The 23,833-nt window shown below is 37.1% G+C and overlaps 1 protein-coding gene across 2 annotated transcripts in view; it reads right to left on the bottom strand.

Annotated features, from left to right (window-relative positions):
- Positions 1–23,833, bottom strand: part of GRB14 (growth factor receptor bound protein 14) — a 125,999-nt gene that overhangs the window by 5,628 nt on the left and 96,538 nt on the right. For both annotated transcript variants that reach the window (XM_030852583.3, XM_030852593.3), the window contains 6 exons: positions 22,250–22,371; positions 20,302–20,376; positions 16,246–16,383; positions 11,145–11,255; positions 10,858–10,953; positions 4,782–4,862 (listed from right to left, as the gene is read on the bottom strand). In XM_030852583.3, coding sequence (XP_030708443.1) covers positions 4,782–4,862; positions 10,858–10,953; positions 11,145–11,255; positions 16,246–16,383; positions 20,302–20,376; positions 22,250–22,371 — 623 coding nt within the window. The remainder of the gene's footprint in view (positions 1–4,781; positions 4,863–10,857; positions 10,954–11,144; positions 11,256–16,245; positions 16,384–20,301; positions 20,377–22,249; positions 22,372–23,833) is intronic.

The following is a 23,833-nucleotide window of genomic DNA, read 5'->3' as shown; positions in this document are numbered from 1 at the left end:
AAACTCACCTCTCTATTATGCTTTGAGATTCATCAATGATCATTTAACTGTCAAATCTATCTACTTATTAAGATTCAAGATACACTAAAGCTGTAACAGACTGACTTACATCACTTCTTTAGAAACAAATAGTACCCATATTTTATAACCAACAATATGTATTTTAAAAGTTTATCACATCAACTTTTCTCTAACTTAGAAAATGAAATTTAGTGAAATAATTCAGGTAACTCCATAATACTAAAATTTCTATGATTTAATACGTGAATGTTTTTTCATCTTGTGAGCATGAACATGGCAAAATGAGAACTTCAAAAATAAGTCTGAATGACAAAAGAAGAACTGATATAAAAGGAAGACATACTCTGTAAACAAACATGATTTTAAACAAGTAATAAAGTCATCTTTTTTGCGAATTACTTTTTGTATTCATAGTCTCTGAAGGTGAAAATAAAACATCCAAAACCTGGACCTTATTTTTATTTTTTTCTTTGTTTAGGGCTCTACTTTGTAACCATCTTTTAAAATGTGTGCCAACCCAAGTCATGCATCCTAAAAAAAACAGTTGTCAGAATCTTCAGTTATGAGTGTCACTCAGCATGGGGAGGGGAAAGGGTAAGCTGGGACGAAGTGAGAGAGTGGAATGGACATATATACACTACCAAATGTAAAATAGATAGCTAGTGGGAAGCAGCCGCATAGCATAGGGAGATCAGCTCAGTGCTTTGTGACCACCTAGAGGGGTGGGATAGGGAGGGAGGGAGATGCAAGAAGGAGGGGATATGGGGATACATGTAAATGTATAGCCGATTCACTTTGTTATAAAGCAGAAACACACCATTGTAAAGCTATTATACTCCAATAAAGATTTTTTTTAAAAAAAAGTGTCACTCAATTTATAAGAATTAAAACTCTTAAAAGACAAAACATCCAAAACCAGCATGAACAATGTTTAATAGTTTTTCCCCACTCGTCATTAATAGAAGAGCAACACAAAAACCGGAGTTCTCATTGTAAAGGATCAGCCAAGATACACCTGGAGTCTCCTGGCTTAAGACCATTTTCTCTCTCTCCACATGGATTCAGCCATACCCTGCTTGGTCTAACAGACTCTAGTCAAATGTCTGCTTGAGGGGCTTCCCTGGTGGCGCAGTGGTTGAGAGTCCGCCTGCCGATGCAGGGGACACGGGTTCGTGCCCCGGTCCGGGAGGATACCACATGCCGCGGAGCAGCTAGGCCTGTGAGCCATGGCTGCTGAGCCTGCGCTGTCCGGAGCCTGTGCTCCACGACGGGAAAGGCCACAACAGTGAGAGGCCCGCGTACCGCAAACAAACAAACAAACAAACAAAAGTCTGCTTGAAACAAAACCTGGTTCATACAAAAATGGGAGGGGGGATAATTTATCACTGCATTACACATCCCACTTTATTAGCATTTATTATTTCCTCTTGAAACCTTGCTGTAGTGGTCCACAATCTTATTACGGTTCATCTTTATTTCTGGAGATTCGGCGTGCAATCTTTCATTTGTTATAGGAGGCTTCATAACTGACAGCTGCTCTTTCCAAACAGATGCTGTCTCTGTAATCTCTATTTGCTGTCACACCTTACTTTGCCCTTCTCACCCCGTGATCTTCTGTGCTGGGCTGTGGACCAGATGGATATACTTTTGCTTTGCTGACATTAATGAAAAGCTTCCACCTGCCCAAGCCAGAGAGTAACTAATCTCAATCATAATGATAGCTTTATCCTTATAATATCTCTGCCTTCACATGCCAAGATGGGCTCTGTAATCACAAGGTTCTGATAACATAAAAATACCGTTAGGAAACAAAAACATAACCAGTTCTTATTCTTTTTTTCATTTTTCTCCTATAATATGACAGGCTGAAATGTAAAATAAGATCCCATGTTACATAATTACTTGACCTAAGTAGGGAGTCTACGATACAAATAAGTATTTTCATTTGCTACATTACACTAGGGGAAAACACAGGAATATAGAAAATGTTTTCTACTGAATGGCAGGTGGTGGATGAAAAATTAATAGTTTACCTTTGATGGACAAAGAAATGGAAGTGAAGCAAAATCTGACTTGAACCAAAAGGTCATTTTCAGCTCAATTTCTTTCACATAGAAAAGTGATGTTGATAACATTCAGAATCAGTGTATTTCTCAAATATTTGTCCCTTTTTCTACTTCTTCCTTCTGGTGGGATAAATAGGGCAAGCCCTAAAAGAGGGTCCATGATTTTAATGGCATGCCTCTCTTTTTAAGAAAGAAGAGGCTTGGGTATATCCTGGATTATCCAGACCACACCTCGAGATCAGATCCAAACACTTTTAGTGAGGTTGGAACATGAAATGTTTTTCAGGTAGCTTAGCTAAGCAGCAACTCGTAGTCACTCACTCCCTGTCACCCCATTTGAAAGAGCTACATAAACGTGTAGCACAGGCCTTAGTAAGAGGGCACAGAATTTCCTCAGACACTGTCCTCTCATCAGTGTCATACACAGCCACCGGACATCAGAGGTGTAATCGATTCTAGAGATCACGCAACTGTCCCCCTTATTTTATACTGTAGGACGGCAGTGACTCAATCAAGGTCACGCTTACGGTAAAGATAGTAACAGGCCCTATCTAAGGTTCTTTCATGTACCACAGAATGGGAGGTACAGGGAAGAAAGTGCAGTTTGGGATGTCTAGCTCAGAGTCAAATGTGAAAAATAATAAGAACTTCAGTTGACTTGTTTTTCCCATCCCCTTGTTCTGGCCAGGACCATATTAACAGATGTTCCTTTAAATGAATCCCTTTTATTATCCTAAAAAGGACCAAATACATTTGGCTTCTTGAAATATCTGCTGATGATTCTCATTTCAAAGGCTGATGGGATGGCTATTATGTGCTATATATAGTTATGATGTTCATTATGGTATGATAATTTTTTTCTCATTTCCCTTCTCAAAATGAATCCCTGGAAAAGAAGACAATATTGTTCCTTTAAAACTATAACTAAGTATGTGAACTTTTCCCTGTTGTTCCTTGAACATGGGGCCTCAATGAAAACCAGCAGAGGCAGGTGAGAGACACTGGCATCCAGGATATAGGTCACTGATTCTTTCATGATAATGTAGAAATTATCCTGGGATTCTGTATAGACACCAAAATAAACGCAAATACCTCCCCAACCTTCTTAGTTTCCTTCATGAAAATTAAGAAGAGTAGAGATAGAATTCTTGATGCTATTCTCCCTGATCATGTCAACTGCCATACAGGACAGGTCATCTTCCTCACCACACAGAGACTTAAACCTCTTGTCCTTCTATCCCTATTTACAGCCAATTCATTCAAGGAATGTCTTCTCATACAAGGTGCTGAACAAGTAAAGCTACATTATCCAAAATGCCATAGACGTACTGATCAACAGTAGGATCACTTGCAACGGAAAGAAGCAAGAATAATACCATACTTGTACACTAATGACAGTGATGAGACTAGAAAGTACTTACTTTATAACATTTTTTTCTATGATTAAGAGGACACCAAATAATAACTACCTCCAAATCATGGCTGCTATTAACATGCTCATCCTAATGACTTTAAAAGAAATTTAGAAGGATTTAGGAAAGGATTAAGATAATAAAATTCATTATTCATATATACATATATGAATTAAAAGATTACAGTATGCTGACAAATTGTAAAAATTCTCACCTTAAAGCTATTGCTTTTATAAAAACTCATTACATTCCTTAGTTTCTTATTTTAGGGCTAAAAAGTAATGTGATACAAAGATGAAAAGTTACTCTTCCATAACGTAAAGCAACGTAACTACAGCATTGGAGTTCTTTTTCCATATTAGTCTATCGGACTTCATAATCAACATTATTTCATGCTTCATTCCTAGAGCTGAGCATTTATATGCTACGTTACATGTAGGGAAATGCACCTTCTTTGGTCACAGGCATGAAACACATGTTTTAACCTAAGTGGAAATGTAGCATGTTAGCTGACTGTAATATGGGCTCATACTTCTGAATTCCTAATACACTCAATATTAAGGAGCACAAGCAAAAATAGCAGAACATAAACTTGGAGTTCAGAAATAAATTTCTTGTGTTAATGCACAGGAAATTAAAATTAGGTCCCAAAAAGGGGAAAAAATGTATCTGCCTGTAAATATCCAAGTGGCATTTAGTATAAATCTGTGAAGCGGTGCTAGTCTTAACGCAATGCACGACCTGTATTTTGGCTTGCATCTTTTGGGTTTCCTGGAGAGCAGTATGCTTTTCAAGGACCTGGAACTTCAAAAATTTAATTGTTAGAAAGTCAGAATGCAAAAGAGCTCACAGGCTATGATAATCCCAGAATGAATATTTAAATAAATAAATAAACCCACCATCAAATCAATAATTTGAAGAAAGATCTACAATCTCAAGGACAATGTTCTATAAATTATCTTATTAAAATCTAATCCTCAAATGTAATGATAAAGAATCACTCGCATAATTCTTTCAAATATTTAAAGTTTCTCTATAACATAAAACATGATTGTAACTGAATACTTCATGTGTGCTCGATTATTGTGATTTTATCACATAGGCTGCAATCATATAAAATCCAAAAAAAAAATAGTTCAATATAACATGATAGTAGGATGGTGCCAAAAAGTTACTTTACTTGACCAAAAGGAAAGAATGGAAATGTACATTTATAATGTAATGTGATTGCAAATTAATGTAAATATAAAATAAAATGTAGGTTCAAAAACTTGGTGCTTACCATGGGTGATATACTCTGAGAACTGCAGCCACTTCTACCTTGATATGGGTGCATGTAATTCTGGTACAGCTGCATGCCATACTGCAGAATAATAAAAACACATTCCCGCCACTTTTACTACACAGAGTTTTACTACAACTTTTGAATATCAACACTTTCATTAATTATACATCATCAATATAAAAACTGAAAATTATAAGCTTTCCTTAAAACAAGTAAAGCAGCCATACTTTTGAATGGTAAACTTTTAGTGTCCTAAATAGTACAGTTTAAAAGACAGTGTCTTTTATTTGGACCCACACGTAAGTTCTAGCTCACAATATAAAGATCTGGAACTGACACTCCTACTCATTATTCTTAGTGTCAATAGCACCAAAACCATTTGGAGCTTAGCACTAAGAAAGCTCACTTGGGAAGGGTGCCCGACTTTATGGTACAAAGACTCTGAGGATCTGACACACATCCTAAGCAGAACTGGGTAAAATTTACCATAATTCTTCAATGACTGATTGATGAATTACATTGTCTTTTGTAATCCATAAACTTGATCCTATTTTGAAGATTCTTGGCACTGTATCACCCTCTGGTAACAGTACTCTTAGGGCATTGTTTAATTTTTGGCTTTAAATTCAGGGAAGTTAAAATGGTGGGGAATCAGGCTAATTTCAGACAAAGAGTCATGGCATACAGTGTGAAGAGCAGTAGATAAGAACTACAGAGGCTTTACTTTCAAGAGGTAGCATCATAAGAACTGGACTGCTAGGCTACAATTGGAAAGTGGGTCTAGAGTATAATTGGATTGTTAGTTTGAGAAACATTAAGAACGCCAACTGCCATTGCCCTCTATAATTCTCTCCATTTCATGGAGCCATTATGAACTTAAAAGTAGGTCTGATATAGAAGAGATTGAAGAGACACCATGGAAACCAATCTTACCCTTAGGATGAATTCCATTTAAACATTCTAACAGAGCTGTTTCTCTACTAAAAACTATTTTCTTAAAAGCAATTGCAGCAAAGTGGATATATTTGGTAATTAGGCAGAAAATCAGAGGGAGGTGAGGGGAGTCACTGTTTTCAAGATTTTGCTTTTAACATGAATACAGTCATTTAAAATTCTCTGTGTTGACTTCTTTATCCAATTATTTCCCAACTTATAAAAATTATTTTTTAATTTAAGGTTTGATTGACATTAATAGGACCTAATGAAATTTATTTTAAATCAACTCTAAGCCTACAGTAACTTTAAAAAGAAGACAGAGGAGCTTAATTCCTAGTCAAGTTCATTTGGAGAATATACAATAGCCTGCAACCACACTTTCACAAGGACATGCTGCTTGGACACCTTTTATTTACCTGCAGTGAAAAGCCTGCTACCTACTAATAAGACTGTTTCCTTCAAAGATGTATTGTCCCTGGTACCTGTGGTGTTAGGAAGTTGCTTCTGTGCTGTTGAAAGTTAACTCTGGCTAAGGGGTAGGGCATGGGTCACCTTAACATTTCCCTGTCCTATGGAGGGGCAGATAAGGGACCAAAATGTGTTAGAGAGAAACTAGCAGAGTTCTAACTGAAGGGAAGGGGAAAAGACAACATGTAACTAGGACACTGTACATGAGCAAATCTCCCCTTTTCTAAGTCTTCTGATTTTTCTGATTCTATATGTAACTGGAATTTCTCCAAAGAGAATGGGAATATCTCTATCTGATGCTACACGAAGAGTTTACATGTGTATATAAAAAAGAAAGGAAAATAAAACAAGGGGCCAAATTCTTGGGGGAGGCTATATCCAATAAATAACACATAATGAAAAGAAGAAGGACACTTCTGGTCCAGCCAACATAACATAGACTAGTCTTTCCCTGCTCCTTGATACTAGGTACAACGATAAACTCTGGAAATAACACGATAGACAACCAAAGGAGATGAGCAAAAGCTACCTCTAACACCAGGTGAGCCCAGCTGCACCAGCCAGGGGGATCAAACCAGTGCCCCACTGACAACAAGCTGCCAGTCCCCTATTAGAGAGCCTCAAATGTGTCTGTGCTGGCAGGCCAAGCCTTCCTGTAACTGATTATTTTAAAGTGTAAAACAGATCATATCACTTTCCTATTTGAAACCGTGGTGGTTTCTCATCGGCTCCGTGATAAAGGACCTCACTGATGCTGGCCTCTATTTCCAGCCTCATCTGGAAACACTTTGCCATAACTGAAATAAACAGGGAACACAGATGTGGTAGCAGAATAATGGTCCCCATATATGTCCACACCCTAATCCCTAGAACCTGTGAATATATTAGGCTACCTGGCAAAGGGGAAATAAGGTTGCAGATACAATTAAGGGTGCTAATCAGCTGACTTTTTTTTTTTTTACATTTATTTTCATTTATTTATTTTCTGGCCGCACCACGTGGCATGAGGGATCTTAGTTCCCCCACCATGGATCAAACCTGTGCCCCCTGCAGTGGAAGTGCATTCTTAGCCACCGGACCACCAGGGAAGTCCCTAATCAGCTGACTTTGAAATGACGTGATTATCTTGGATGATCCTGGTAGATCCAATGTAATCACAAGGGTCCTTATCCAGAACCAGAAGAGAGAACCAGAAAAATGGCAGCATGGAAAGGACTCAGCTGGATATTGCTGGCTTTAAGGGTGGAGGAAGTTGCCATGAGCAGCCTCTAAAGGCTGGAAAGGGCAAGAAAATGGATTTCCCCCTAGAGACTGCAAAAGAGAACGGAGCCCTGTTGACACCTTGCTTTTAGGCCAATAAGACCCATTTCAGACTTCTGAATGACAGAGGTATAGGATAATAAATTTGTGTTTTAAGCCACTAGGTTGGTGGTAATGTGTTACAGCGGCTATAGAAAACTAATACAACAGAGCATCTTTAAACTGGGCATCTGTGACTTGAAAGAGGCTTTGAGAAGAGTCAAACGAGAGGAAAAAAAAGGTAAGAAGGAGACAGTCTTCCAGAAACTGAGCATTCTGGATATAGAAAGAACAAAGAAAGCTTTTAGTACATTTCATCATTTCTTAGACACACATTTGTTTTCAAACTAACAATCTGTATTATAATCTATGGCATCTCATATTCACTGTGGATGAATTGACTTGCCATTGCCTGAAACTGATATGGGATTAAGAAGTCATTAGCATGAAAACCTTGCAAAAGGAATGCCAGTAGCTAGAAAGACAACCCCATGGACCATGGCAGAGCACTCATCTGAGAGATGATGCCTCCCAAAAGCTCTTGAACCACAGAGCTGGTTAATCTGTGGAAAATATGAGTATCCATGACTCTGAGATGAAAATGATTCAGAAAAACCAGATTGAGAATATGAAGAAGTTTTAAGAATACCTCAACTAACTTATTTCATATATATGTATATCTATACACATACATATATATCTGTGTGTATACACAAAATTGATAACATCAACAAAAATGATGAAAATCAGGACTATAGGCCTAAATAAATCTAAATATTCAAATGAAAATAAAAATTATAAGTGATATGAAACATCATATCACAATTTTATTGGCATAATTCTCATCTAATTACACAAAAAATAATAGAACATCCTAGTAAAATCAATGGCATGTCAGAGTCACTGAAAGACTGATTAAAGGAAGTGGGTTTACCACCTGCTTCTGTGTTGGGTGTTTGAATTTGAGGCCCTTAGAAGGGAGAAAGACTTGGCTAACAAGGTTGGAAAGTATCTCTTCCACCAGCATAGCTGGACTTACAGGGTTCTGATGGAAGGGGAGAGAAAACCTGAGACCTCAAGATATTTTCTCTACCATAACTGTGATGGAGTAAAGTCTACCAAAGAGTGCCAGCTTCTTTATCTATAAAAGGACAGCGCTGGATGAACTCAGCGTTTCTTAATCAGGCCGACACCTGGAGTTCAAGTCACTAACTCGGGATCCCCCAGGATGGGGCTGGGCACATGGAGCTTCAGAAAGCACCTCAGGTGATTCCAATGCATATCCCTAGTTACCTAGTTACTACTGCTTTGACTGGTTGGTTTCCAAGACCCTCTAAAGTACTCTTCTCTTCTTCATTTTGTTTGTTTGTTTTACATTTTACGACAATGAGAGCAAACAAGTGACTACTTAACATGAGGGTTTCAAAGAATCAAGATTTCTAAGATTTGCTGAAACCAAAATCATGACAGCCATTTTGACAGTAGACTATTTGAGAAACAAATCTCTAATAAAAAGGTAACCATAGTGACTTTCTGCCATAACAGCTAAAGGAAGAAAATTTCACAGTTAATCCAAAAGCTTCCTTTAAATTACTTTAAAAAACTTTCTTCCTACCACTTCACACCCACTAGGATGAGTATTTTTTTAAAAAGTGGAAAATTACAAGTGTTGGTGAGGATATGGAGAAACTGGAATTCTTACACATTGCTGGTGGGAATGTAAAATGGTTTAGCCTCTGTGGAAAACATTTTGGCAATTCATCAAAAAGTTCAACATAGAATTACCACATGACCAGCAATTCCATTTTTAGGTATATATCAAAAAAACTGAAAGCTGTTACTCAGACAAATACGTGTATAGACATATTCATAGCAGCACTATTCACAATAGTAAAAAGGTAGAAACAATCCAGATACCCAACAGTGGATAAACAAAATTGTTTATTTAACATATATATATGTTAACCAACACACATACAATGGAATATTATTCAGCCATAAAAAGGAATGAAGTACTGATACATGCTGCTACAACATGGATGAACCACAAATCATTATGCTAAGTGAAGAAGCCAGACCCAAAATGTCACATATTGTATGATTCCATTTCTATGAAATATCCAAATTGGTAAATCCATAGAGACAGAACATGGATTAGTGGTTGCCAGGGGCTGGGAGTAACTGCTTAATGGGTATGGAGTCTCCTTTTGAGGTGAAAAAAATGTTTTGGAACTAGACAGAGGTGGCAATTGCACAACATTTTGAATGTACTCAATGCCTCTGAATTGTTCACATTAAAAATAGTTAATTTGGGGCTTCCCTGGTGGCGCAGTGGTTGAGAGTCCGCCTGCCGATGCAGGGGACACGGGTTCGTGCCCCGGTCCGGGAAGATCCCACGTGCCGTGGAGCGGCTAGGCCTGTGAGCCATGGCCGCTGAGCCTGCGCGTCCGGAGCCTGTGCTCCGCAATGGGAGAGGCCACAGCAGTGAGAGGCCCGCGTACCAAAAAAAAAAAAAAAAAGTTAATTTGGTTAATTTTATGTTATGTGAATTTCACCTCAATTAAAAAAAAAGTAAAAGAAAATAAAACTTTCTTGCAAACCTGGTATGACAATGAGTAATTCTGATTCTGATTATTCTGCCCTTCTTAAAAGGAAATGGTCGATAAGTTTTATAATTATAAATTTAAAGTTGTGCTAAATTTGCTAGCATACAAGTTTTAAAAATAAACGTGTTTTCTATACATCCTGGAAGAAATCAGTTCTGTGTCTCTTTCCCCCTACCTACTTTTAGAACATTCTTACTCTTTGTCAAGATGCTTACCAATAAATTTTGCTTATAGAAGCGGTAATTTTTACTTAGCACAAAGGTAAATGTTTGAATAATACAGCTGTAGTAAAATTTATAAAATAATTTGCATTAAACTAGAAAGCAATTCACACAACACTTAAATAAAACATAAAACAACTGCACTAAACATATCCAGGTGGGCACATTTTAAAATATACTTCACATCGGATTGATGGCAATGTTTTTAAAATGCAGACTAAGTCATGGACAGGAGAAATTTCAATCAGTTATACTTGCTATATATGTAATACTCTTACAAAAAAATAAAAAGCAGAACATTTTTAAAAATGGAATACTCCACACACACAAGATAAATGTATTAGGTTATTGCACTCTACTCTGGAAATGTTTATCTTTCAGATAAAAAATAAAATACACGCATTTGGTGGTAGTTATTTTTCTTCTTCCCCACATACCCACGTGCATTCATAGTGAGTCTTCTGAATTTTGAAATACAGGTATTTTCAAACTTTGATGGTATTCCCAATGTTTAATAGAAATTCACACCTGCAGTGAGATTACCTTAAACAATCTAATCGCGGTCACCCAGCACGTCCTACTCTGCTCTTCTTCTGCACAGAGCATTTTCAGGTCTCGAGGCCCTCCTGCTTTGTTAGGCTAGAAGGCCACAGCACATTGTTTATCGTTAATGCATATCTTGAAGGTAACACCTGTTGAAATAAAAGCCACTAAAATTCTCCTATATATAAGAGAAAGCTGTCTCTTTTTAAAAGAAATTAAAAGAAACTCAAGCTTACCTAAAAGGCTGAGGCTTGCTTTATTCATCTAGCAAAATATTAAGCCTGTACCTTAAAGCAGAATCCATAGTTAGTCGGTGCTCCATGTTTTTTTTTGCCTGCCAGTGACACATAAATATCACTATTGCCAAATTCGCTGAAAAACTGCAAATGCCGTGGTTCCTTAAAAAAATATATATGTATGTTGAAATGGATACATATTTTTACACTACCGTTTGTATTTCTATTATGTTACATAACTTATACCTTGGCAAAAATTATTCCAAATAATGTCACAGATACAAAAGGAAAGGAAAACTAAGTCACTATATCCTTAAATAACCAGGAGCTGGATATGAGATTATTTAATTTGAGAAGTAGTGATTTGTTTATAATTTAACTTCCAATATACAAAAAAATATATCTTCCTATTTTAAGATTAGTTGCTTTAACCACCACTTCAAGGAATCTGAGGGAGAGAAGAGAGCAAAGCATGGCTTTTGAAAATGTTTTCTTATTTGGGTTTTAAATAATGGTAGTTCCACAAAGGGAAGAAGGTTGGTTTGAGCTTCTATAGCAGCTAAAGGAAAAAAAAAAAAAAACAGATGATGATTCCTGCTTCATTGAGAAATGATCGTCCCTCATGTTTGTGTACTGCCTCACATACCACAGCAAGCAATGAAACAGGCGGCATGACCACCTTCCTTTACAAAAGGAAGGAAGCCTGTACAGATAAATTCAGGGAAATTACCTGGCAATGGAATGTGTCTGATTTTCAAGGCAAGGTGGAATCATGAAGGGCTATTTCTTCTCTGGGAAACCCATAAGATTTAGAGCTGGTCATGGGAAATCACTGGGTCATATTATTCTGTGATAGGTTAATAACTTGGAGAAATGCTTAATTCTGGGGTTGAATGTGTAATCAAAACTGACCACAACGCATTGGTTCTTTAAAACCTTGCTACTAGTCGTGTGGTCCCAGACCAGCAGTATCAGCATCACCTGGGAGCTTATTAGAAATGCAAAATCTCAGGGCCCACTCCAGATCTGCTGATTCAAAATCAAAATCTGCATTTTAACAAGAACCCAGGTTATGCACATGCACTGAAATCTGAGAAGCAGTGCTCTTAAAACAAAAAGATAAAGCAGAACATTCAGCAATTTGAGCAACCCATTCAAATCCAAATCCAAAAAAATTTCAGTCATTGGCCAGTAGGCTGGCTATTCCATCAGTGATGATTAGTAGAGCAAGAGCTTCTGTGTATGCAACTGTTTCTCTGTGTGTCACTGTTCTTTAGGCATTTTGATCCAATGGATGACTAAAGCTCCCAACTCCATGGGAGAATGAGGCAGAAAAGAAAATTGTTAAGAGACCCAGGGCTTCCCTGGTGGCACAGTGGTTGAGAGTCCGCCTGCCAATGCAGGGGACACGGGTTCGTGCCCCAGTCCGGGAGGATCCCACGTGCCGCGGAGCGGCTGGGCCTGTGAGCCATGGCCGTTGGGCCTGCGCGTCCGGAGTCAGCCGCAACAGAGAGAGGCCCGCATACCGCAAAAAAAAAAAAAAGAGACCCAGCCTAGGGCCCTTGGAACAAGGGAGGAGAAGGGAGAAAAGTACTCTTGTTGGCAAGGCCTTTAAAACTTTATTCCTTGATAGAAACTGATTTGCTAGTAAAAATGTCTGATTTCTATGAAGATGGAATAAAACCATCCCTGCCCACTGATACTGTAGAAGTCAATGTAGCTGAGTCATTTGGACGTGAGAAAAAGGCAGCTTAAGAAATACTGGAAGGACATAAGAGACATGATGAGTTTCTTCTCTTGACTAATTTTTGTTCCATTACTGCAGACACATCAAAGCTTATGACAGTACAAGACTAAGGCTGAGCTGGCACGGTTAGCGAAAGGTAAGCATGCAAACGTGTATATAAGGGGGAAGTTGGAGAGCAGGGTACTTAGATGTTTCTCTGTAAGTCATAGCCACACCTCCAAGGCTTGTGTAAGTGTTTATCTAACTCCCATGCAGCCTACATCTTTAGAAAGTAAAATAAATCAAGACACTTCTCATAGAAAAAGGGCAGGAAATGGTCACTTTGCCAGGTAGAAATGTCATATTAGACATTAGATAACCTATATGATTTTTATAGAGGTCATAATCCTTGAGTTTATCTAATATCTTGAATTTCGTTTTTAAGGGGGAACGTATAATCATTTTCATATATATAGACTATGGAACACATGCTCATTCAGCACAGGCTAGAGAGAACACTATTATGTACGATGCACAGCAAAGTTAGACACCATGTTGAGGAGAGCTGAGGTATGACCTGAGAACAGAGGTTTGATGCCTATAATGTTGCCCAGCCAAGGGGGGACTACTGCAAGGATAAGAGTATCGCTTCAGTAGATGGAATAGGAGCTGTTTTGTTATATAATAGGTGGGAAAGGAAAGGAGGTGGAGGGTGAAGTAAAAAGACAATGGGCTGTGGATTTTCATGCGAAACCTGTTAAAGAATTAGGAAATCAGGAATTAAGGCGATATTGTCATATCTTCCAGTGAAGAATCACTGGGAAGACAGTCAAAGAAATGTGATTACTGGATTTAGAAGCCACTTTTCTCTGATGCTAAAAGTAAAAAGATGATCCAGCACACATTTGTTTAAAACCACCTTCGTATATTACTTCATACATGAGGAAAACTGGGAAAAGAGAAACTTCATCACAAAGGTTAAGAAAAAGTCTAAAACCTTAATTACAAAAATGGGTAATTATTCATCCTAACATTATCTGTAATATAACAATTTGAAAACTAGGTTTAAATCCTCAAGAAAAATTAAATGCTTCTATATGATAGAACACTAGCAGTCAAACTATATATACTTAAAAATAAAAGATTTCTGTAAAGGAATGGATTACTAAATAAGTAGAGGCCTTTTCCATGAAGTATTCCACCACTTAAACCTAAAACACACATACACACACTTGCACATGTGTGTGCACACACATGTGAATAGCAGCAAAGGAAAACTGTGTATCAGGGAAGGGAGGAAACTATGTAAGAACAGTTGGGGAAAATATGGGAAGTATCACTCCTTTGCAACTCCATATCTCCATACCACTGCCCAAATATCTAGTCTCTATCATTAGCTGTGTTCTGGGCATTTCCATTTGGATACTTCACCATCAACACAATATATCTAGAACTAAGATCAGTATCTTTCTTCTAAGATTTGATTTCTTCAAATCTCCTATTCCTGTTTATTCTATCTTTTTTTTTTTTTTTTTTTTTTTTTTTTTTTGCGGTACATGGGCCTCTCACTGTTGTGGCCTCTCCCATTGTGGAGCACAGGCTCCGGACACGCAGGCTCAGCGGCCATGGCTCATGGGCCCAGCCGCTCTGCGGCATGTGGGATCTTCCCAGACCGGGGCACGAACCCGTGTCCCCTGCATCGACAGGAGGTCTCTCAACCACTGTGCCACCAGGGAAGCCCTATCCTATCATTTTCTATTTCTTTATTTTCCTTAAGTCTTTCTCTAAGAACATTAAGTGCTTCCTCTTCTTTCATATCAACCAGTTAACAAAATCTGACCATTTGTCATTTAATCTTACATCCATCCCCTTCTCTCTCCACTGCTCATCCTAGGTTAGATCCCATTGCCTCCACCCTTGCTTACTGAAATGATCATCTAGTTAGCACTAATTAGCATCTGTGCCTCAACTCAATCAATCAATCTCTCTCCCTTCCTGCCCACTTATCCCTTTCCCCCTGCCTCCCTTGCTCCCTTCCCCTCTCTGTTTCTCTGTCTCTCTAGTTGATTTTTTAAGCTCCCTGTGGCCATGTTCATCTTACAACATGATCATTTCACTCTCTCACTCAAAATTAAAAGATCTGTCCATGTCCTAACCTGAAGAAACTGTGAATGTGATCTGTTTTGCAAAGGGGCCTTTGCAGATGTAATTAAGCTAAGGATCTAGAGATGACATCTTCCTAGATTATCTGGGTGGGCTCTAAATCCATGACAAGTGTCCTTATCAGAGACACACAGAGAAAGGAGAAGGCTGTGTGAAGACACAGGCAGAGACTGGAGTTAGGCAGCCACAAGCAAAGGGACACCTAGGGCCATGACTAGCCAAGACAGAAAATCCTACTAAAAATTTAAAGGATCAAATATTGAGAATGAGAGATAAATAATGAACATTTTCAGCATAAAAGAAAAATATGAATTTGAAGATTGAATGTGCATGTTAAGAATCAAGCAAGGTATGTATAGCAGAATATATTTGAACATACCTAGAAATATGGCAGGAAAATGACTAAATGCCAATGATGATAATAAAATTTGAAAAAGAGCCAAAGAAAAATGACAGATTACCCATAAAGAAGCAACAGTGTTGTCACTGACAGAACAGATGCATGAACATAGAATTAAACTCTCATGAACACTCTCAAAAGTAGTTTTACTTGAAGGGAATCAATGCATTGCATAAAATGTCAAGACATAAAACACAGGCATATGGCATAGTAGGCAACAACTAGACTACATAGAAACAGATTACATCGTGCTAGTGCTAAGGGAATCACATTCATAAGTGATTATGTATGTGTGTATGAACATCTGCACAGGAATGTCTACGTAACTGTATACATAGGTATACATAAGCAAGCACACACATACATCCACCGCTGATCATAACATGATAACTTCCTCTAGGAATTCATCATCTAGGTGAGGAGACAAAACTAACACACACAAAGGAACTAATAAGCAGTTACAGACTCAGCTGAGTGTTACTAACTGCATCAACAGAAGTTCAGAGGTGGGCAAGGTCAGTAGTATGACCTGGGTAAAAAGAAAAGATGTGAACTCTGTTGGGCTTCAAAATCCCAGCCTTGATAAGGAGAATGGGGGTAGATTCAGAGTGGGGGAGAAATGGGCAAGGAATGTGGTACTGAAACAAGAGCATCCAGACGGTATCAAAGGATGTGTATTGAAACTAGTGGGAAATAAAGCTGAATAATTAGTTTTTAAATAGATTATGGCAAATGTTTGGAATCTAAAAAAAATTACCAACTATTGACATCATGCAATAAGATAATGAATAAAACAAAGTAAAACCCATTTTAACTTACAACTTCCATATAATTCATAGCACATCACTGATATTCCAATTTACCTTTGATGTCCCTTTAGTAGAAAAATATAAACCGGATCTTCTTAAAAGGAAGTAAATCTTTTTCCAGGACTTCTTTCCCTGTTCTTTTGCATGTAAGAAGCCATGGATTTCAGGATATGTGCTTGAACTCAGAAACATCTGGAAGAAAAATCAGATACTTTCATAGAGTTTCTGAATCAATGATATTGTAGTTTTATATTTCAAATAGAAACGTGCAAAATCAAACAGCATTGATACCACTTATACACCATTACAGAAATAGCGATATATATAACAGAAAATAAATCAGTCTTGTGAAAACCTGAGGCAAGTTCCAAATGAAAATATGCTCACGAAATATATATTCTAAGTGATCAGTACTTAGTCAAACACCAAAATTACAAGCTATTTGAATGTCCATTTGAAAAGCTGAACTTTGTCTACAGAGTTAAGTCCTGATACTTTTCATCCCTGTCTATGATTTTCCTTGAGATTATAGATTGACCTATCAACTTCAACTTCATTATGGTATATGTAAGACCATGATCTGGACTTCCATTATTCAATTATTAAAGAAATTGAGCCAAGTTCACCTCCTCGATGAAGGTAAAGTAAACAATGTCTTTGTCCTCTATGGTTCTCAGTTGTGGGTGGGTATGGGCAGGTTGTGTTTTCCAAAGAGAACTGCAACAATATCTTTCATTCCACATGCTCTTCTGCAAATGTGATCCTGCCACTGAACCAAGAGGTGAAGTTTCTCCAGCCCTTTGAATCTGGGCAAGGCTTGTGACTGCTCTGACCAATAGGATATGGCGGGAGGAACAGGCTGCCGTTCTAACTGTAGTCCCTTAACTAGCCTGATGGCTTCCAGTCCTTAACTCTTGGAAGCTAACTTTCATATAAGAAACGTGACTACCCTGAGATGGCTATGTGGTGAGAAGCACAACGCAACTGGAAAAGTCTTGGAAAATGACACACCATGTGGAGAGAGAGAGAGAGGGGCCAAGGAGTACCAGACACATGTAGTGAAAAGCTATCTCAGAAGAAGCGGATCCACAATCCCTTTGGGAGTCAATCTGCCTCAGAGACCCATCCAGCTAAACCCTTCCCAAATACCAACCTACAAAACTGTTGACAAAATATGAGTGGGTACTTAAGCCATTAAGATTTCGAATAGTTTGTTACCCAGTGATAATTAACTGAGACAGCAGGCATGTGTTGGTCAGGAAATTGAGAATGAAAAGGAATAGCTCTGAGTGGCTGTGCTCAGCATCCTTAATAAGACAGTGGAAACGCATTAGTGTCTCACTAAAAGAAGGAAATGGAAATCCCTATGAATAAACGAATGCAAAATGTTAAAACTGAAACTAAGAGAAAATATTAGCTAAAACAGCGTAACATAGTTTTAAAAGGCTATTCGGGGAAATGCTGAGAGTAGATAATGTTTTTTAAGTAAATTAATAAAAAAACTTTTAATTTAATGAGCCACAGATATTAATTAATTGACATGCAAAGCAGGCAAGTAGGTTTTTTAGTTTGAGTGCTTTCCAAGTTATTAAACCAAACCAATTAAATTTTAAAAAGGGAGTCATAGAGGTCACACTAGAAAAAGAAGGAACGTTTTAAAAAGTGGAAACATTGCCTCAGTGGAGAGAAGAGGTCAGGGGCACGTGCAGGACTATCTGATTCCAAAGCTATGACTTTTCTTGTTTTTATAATTTAACATTAAAGTAATATAACTAAATTATAGGAGAATTTGGGAAAGGAGGCAGAAGAAAAACTCCAATCCACCGCCCTGTCATATAAACAGGCGTGAGAGCTAGGGGTGCTGGGGCACTGCCGCTGCTGCCATTCACCCTAACATTCTACAGGGTGTCTGTGACAGCCTAGTAGCATATAAGTAGCTTTTAGAGAAATCCTGAGGCTAATCATAGTTCTAAAATATTCTGAAGCAAAAAATGAAATATAACCTATTACAAATAAAAAGCCCATAGAAAACAAATTTGTGATACCCAATATATTTACCAGTATATTCAAATACCAACATATTTAAAGTAATATCTATACTGGAACTATTAAAAGTTTTCTTCATTAAAGATCAGAGACTATTGAGTGGGTTCGGGGAGGCCTGGGGTTTAGACCAAACAGCAACCATTATAAAGACATTGCTCACCATTAACCTGTTAACAAGTATAGTATCAAAAATAAAATAACTGAAAATTTTTATTGTAATGAAAATGTCTTAAGAAAATTACAGCCTACAGCCATTGCCAGTTTGTAAGAAATGAGCTCAATAGATGCAAAACTAAGGAAGTTTTAAATTAAATAACTAGTTTTTTTTTGCGGTACGCGGGCCTCTCACTGTTGTGGCCTCTCCCGTTGCAGAGCACAGGCTCCGGACGCGCAGGCTCAGCGGCCATGGCTCACGCGCCCAGCCGCTCCGTGGCATGTGGGATCCTCCCAGACCGGGGCACGAACCCGTGTCCCCTGCATCGGTAGGCGGACTCCCAACCACTGCACCACCAGGGAAGCCCATAACTAGTATTCTTAATTCAGCTATTTCATGTTTCAATCAAGTGTTTCCATCATAGATAATATTTCATTTAATTGCTAAATATTTTATCATAAATAGGATTGAGAGCATTTATTATAAAAGTTAACACTAAATATATGTTGGTAAAATGTCTATAATTTACTGGAAATTTTGATTTTTTCGAAGACTAACAATCTTTAAATACATCACAGAGCAAAATTCTGCCAGTTTCCTTTCATGATACACATTTTTTAAACGCTTAAAATCCTTTGACAGTTGTTCAAAACTGGGAAGAATAATATAGTTAGGGGTCTTTATTGATTTACAGAATTCTTTATCTAGATTGTGCTCTTTTCTTTTCTTTCCTCTTCTTCTCTTTTCCAACCTTATCTCCAGCAAAAATTAACCACTCAAGGCATACCATCCAAAATCTGAACATGTATAAATATGGACCTCACTAAATAGACATTTCTCCAAAGAAGACATACAGATGGCACATGAAAAGATGCTCAATCAACATCACTAATTATTAGAGAAATGAAAATCAAAGCTACAATGAGGTATCACCTCACACTGGTTAGAATGGCCATCATCAAAAAGTCTACAAATAATAAATGCTGGAGAGGGTGTGGAGAAAAAGGAACCCTCCTACACTGTTGGTGGGAATGTAAATTGGTGCAGCCACTATAGAGAACAGTATGGAGGTTCCTCAGAAAACTAAAAATAGAGCTACCATATGATCCTGCAATCCCATTCCTGGGCATATATCCGGAGAAAAACATAACTGGAAAAGACACATGCGCCCCAGTGTTCATTGCGGCACTATTTACAATAGCCAAGACATGGAAGCAACCTAAATGTCCACTGACAGATGAATGGATAAAGAAGATGTAGTATATTTATACAATGGAATATTATTTAGCCATAAAAAATGAATGAAATAATGCCATTTTCAGCAACATGGATGGACCTAGAGATTATCCTACTAAGTGAAGTAAGCCAGACAGAGAAAGACAAATATCATATGATATCGCTTATATTAGAATCTAAGGAAAAAAAAATACAAATGAACTTATATACAAAACAGAAATAGACCCACAGACATAGAAAACAAACTTATAGTTACCAGAGGGGAAGGGGGAGGATAAATTAAGAGTTTGGGATTAATATATACATACTACTGTATATAAAATAGATAACCAACAAGGACCTACTGTATAGCTAAGACAACTATACTCAATATTTTGTAATAACCTATAAGGGAAAAGAATCTGAAAAAAAAATAACTCTATATGTGTGTATAACTTTATCACTTTGCAGTACACCTGAAACTAACACAACATTGTAAATCAACTATACTTCAATTTAAAAAAAGAATATTGTCAACTCTCATGAAGTAAAAAAAAAAAAAGGCATGGAAATGCAAGATAAGTGAGTATATCTACTTATAAAATTAGAAAAATAAATAAATAAGTAAATAAGGACCTTACAGTTTCCCTTCATTATTTAGTACTTACATATTTTAATGAAAATGTATATTTTACCTGCAAAATCTGTGTGGGGGATATTTCACCATTGGTTTCAGTTGCAAAAGACACCATATGCTCTGGAAAAAAATACTGACGAAAAGATACATGTTATATTATCCCAAAGCCATGCCAGAAAAGATTGAACTATGACCAACACAGTCATCTAAAGCAAAAGCTCTTTAAATCAGTGTGTTGAAAATTCACCCAAAGCACTTTTAAAAATGCCAGTCCCTGACTCTACCCGCAGGTATCTTAATGAGAAGGTAGGAGCAGGGCCCGAAGACTAGCCAAACACCCTCAGATGGTGCTGATACACAGAGATCCATGTACCTCCAGTTACAAACACTGCCCTCAGGCTGACAGTGTGCTAGCTCCCATACGTCTTCCCTGAGTCCTGCAACCACTCTAGCAGGTACTGAAGGACTATCAGCTCCGTTTTATAAAGTCAAGGCTCATAGAAGTAAAGGATATATATATACCCAAGGTCACAGCCCATAGAGTAGAGGAACAAGGAGTTAAACTAGAGGGCCAGGGAGCTAAAATGACAGTCTTGTCCACCCACTATCTTTCCAAACCTGTTTAATCATAAAATTCACCAGGAAAGCTGCTTAAAAATAGGAATTCCGAGGCCTCTTTCCTGGAGTGTCTGATTCAGTAGGTCAGGGTAGGACCTGGATCCTGTATTTTTAACAACCACTATCCCCTTCCCCAGGGAGTTTTTATGATCAGGCAAGTTTAGGAAAATGTATGCCACTATACTTCCTTTAGGACAGGGCTTTTGAAGCGTAGTTCTATTAATGTTGGTCTAATAATGCTGTGTTGGGGGGACTGTCCTGTGCATTGCAGGACGTTTAGAGCATTCCTGGCCTCCACCCACTAGCAGCACCCCCATCCCCCCAGTATGACAACCAAAAATGTCTCCAGACATTACCACATCACCCCCCAGTTGAGAACCACTACTCTAAGTCTACAAAATGAATCTATAGCCTTGTATAAATTTAAAAAAAAAAACAACTAAAAATGAGCACTAAACCCTATGTCTTTAACTATGACTTTTAAATTCTTGCTTTTAATAAAGATTCATAATAAGAAAACAGTTTCCTTTCTAATTCTAATTCTATTTAATTTTTATTAGGACTCGTATTTTCTTTATCAAAGATGATCCCACTATGTTTCTATTAATAAGTTCAAATAAAAGAGAGCGTAAGAGGTCTTTCAGGGTTTGAAAATATTCTATTATGGTGTGTATCAGATATTTTTCATAAAGTATCATTTCAATCCAATTATCCAAAACTTAGTGTAAAAATATGCTACAGCTGCAGAGTCAAAAACAATTTAAAATAATGAGCCCAGAGGCTATTCTGACTTCTCTAGATCACTAGTCTTCATTAGAATGTGACATACATTTACTTTCTTTTAAAAAGAACTACAATGAAAGTAGTATTTACTAGTTACTAGATAATGCACTCGTCTTTATCTCATTTCTACTTAGCTCAATTATTGCACTGAAAACAAAATAGTTTGGAACAGCAAGATGCATGTCAATCTAAACTTCTGGCTAAGTTTCAACACTCCCAACAAACATCAATCTGTTTTTCCTTTAGAATTTTTCTTATTTAATTTCCTAAATTTTGTGAAAAGAGTTAAACCATAATATTTTGGAACCTGCTTGGAGATATCTAATAATTCTCCAAATCAAATGTAGTTTTTTTTCTTAAAAAGCAAGAAAAGAAGCAGTAGTTCCCCAAAACCATGTATATGAACTTCTGTGATGATGTTGGCTAATCATTGTTAGAGTAAGAAGAAGTGTGACTATAATTTTAAAGGGCCAGAATTCTTACCTACAGTTTACCAAATAGGGACTTGTATTTTATCCATAGTGATATTTTTCTTCACATAAAATAAAATAAAATTTAACTAAACTCATTCATTTTCTATAACTATTAATAGGGATTTCACTTACCATTGGGTTTTTAAAGAATTCATATTTGGCATAATTTTTTCTAAAGTATAGCTTATTTTCTTCTTCCATTCCCCAGTTAGATAGCACTTCAATCACCAGCTCGTGGTCTTCTATTGTTCTTTCTGTAAAGAATGTTCCAGTGAGCATGTCAACAGATAGATGGATGGATGGATGGATAGAAAGATAGACAGGTAGGTAGACAAATAAACATAGGGACGTATATATCCATACAAATATATAAAATATATTATGTACGTATCTTTATTAAACATAGAAAATTTCAACTCAATTCTGGAATAATCAGATTGATAAAATTTTCATTAATGTTGAATTAGTAATGTTGATTTTTATACCAAAGCAGATTGTAACCCGAAGAGAAAAATGACATAAAATATCACAATGCACTTTTTACTAATTCTCAGTCTCCTTTTATTGCTATGTAAATTATAAGTTTGATAACAAAACTGCATTAAGAATATGGGAACGATTCTTTTTCTCCGACTCATCATGGTGCCAAAATTAAAATATTTGCCTCAAGGTTGAACAATTCATCCCATTAAAAGCTGAAAAAATCTGACAGGTTCACTATGCGTTTAAGACACATAATCTGGATAGTTGAGAAAAACTGAAATAAATGCTTTAAAAAGAAAATTTTAATGCAAGGACATACAATTTTTTAAGAAACCTGATTTCTTGTGGCACTTTTTACTTTCAAAACTAGTGTTCAGGCAAATGTAGTTTGTATTACCAATGAAGATAATTAGGCAGGGTGGGAAGGCACTTAGGAGGAAAGGCACTTAAATGAAAAAAGCAATGGCAACTTTAAAGAGGTGAACATACCACGCAGATTTCCTATTTTAGTAAGAAACTGTGATGTTCATAGCGGTACTATTCATAATAGCCCCAAACTGGAAACTACCCAAATGCCTATCAACGTGAGAATGAATATATAAACTGTGTAAAGGACACAATGGAATATATACTACAGTAAAACACAACTTCATGGATGAATTCCACAAACATAATACTAAATGAAAGAAGTCAGACACAAAGAGTACATACTACATGATTCCACTTATATAAGTTCAACACAGATACAATAAATCTATGGTGTTAGAAATCAAGATAATAGGGATAGTGGGTGACTGAGCAGGGGCATGAGGGAACCACTGGGGGTGAGAAATATTCTGTTTTTTAATCTGGGTGTTGGATACTCAGGTAGAAACAATATCTGAGAATTCACCAAGTTGTCCACCTTTGTTCACTTATGTTAAGGTATGTCATACTTCAATAAAAGGTTAAAGAAAAGTGACTGTGAAATTATTAATGCAAAATAAGAAATGGAGAACAGCCAAACAAGAAATATAGAAATCCCCTGCTTTTTTAGGTGCTTCTAGGACCTTTTTGAAAAGTACCTATGTCTCAGAAATTCAACACTCAGGAGTAATCTGTGACCTGCAGCACCCAAACCCTTGAAAGTAATGTCACACTTAAATAGAAGCTTATTCATCTGAAAGGGAGTTCTTGTAAGAGTGCTGAATGAATATATGAATAAGAATGAGTTGGAGCTAAGTGTGTATCAGC

Source organism: Globicephala melas, chromosome 7 (genome assembly GCF_963455315.2).
Source record: "Globicephala melas chromosome 7, mGloMel1.2, whole genome shotgun sequence".
Taxonomy (NCBI): domain Eukaryota; kingdom Metazoa; phylum Chordata; class Mammalia; order Artiodactyla; family Delphinidae; genus Globicephala; species Globicephala melas.
The sequence above is the reverse complement of the archived record's forward strand: the minus strand, read 5'-3'. Positions and strand labels throughout refer to the sequence as shown.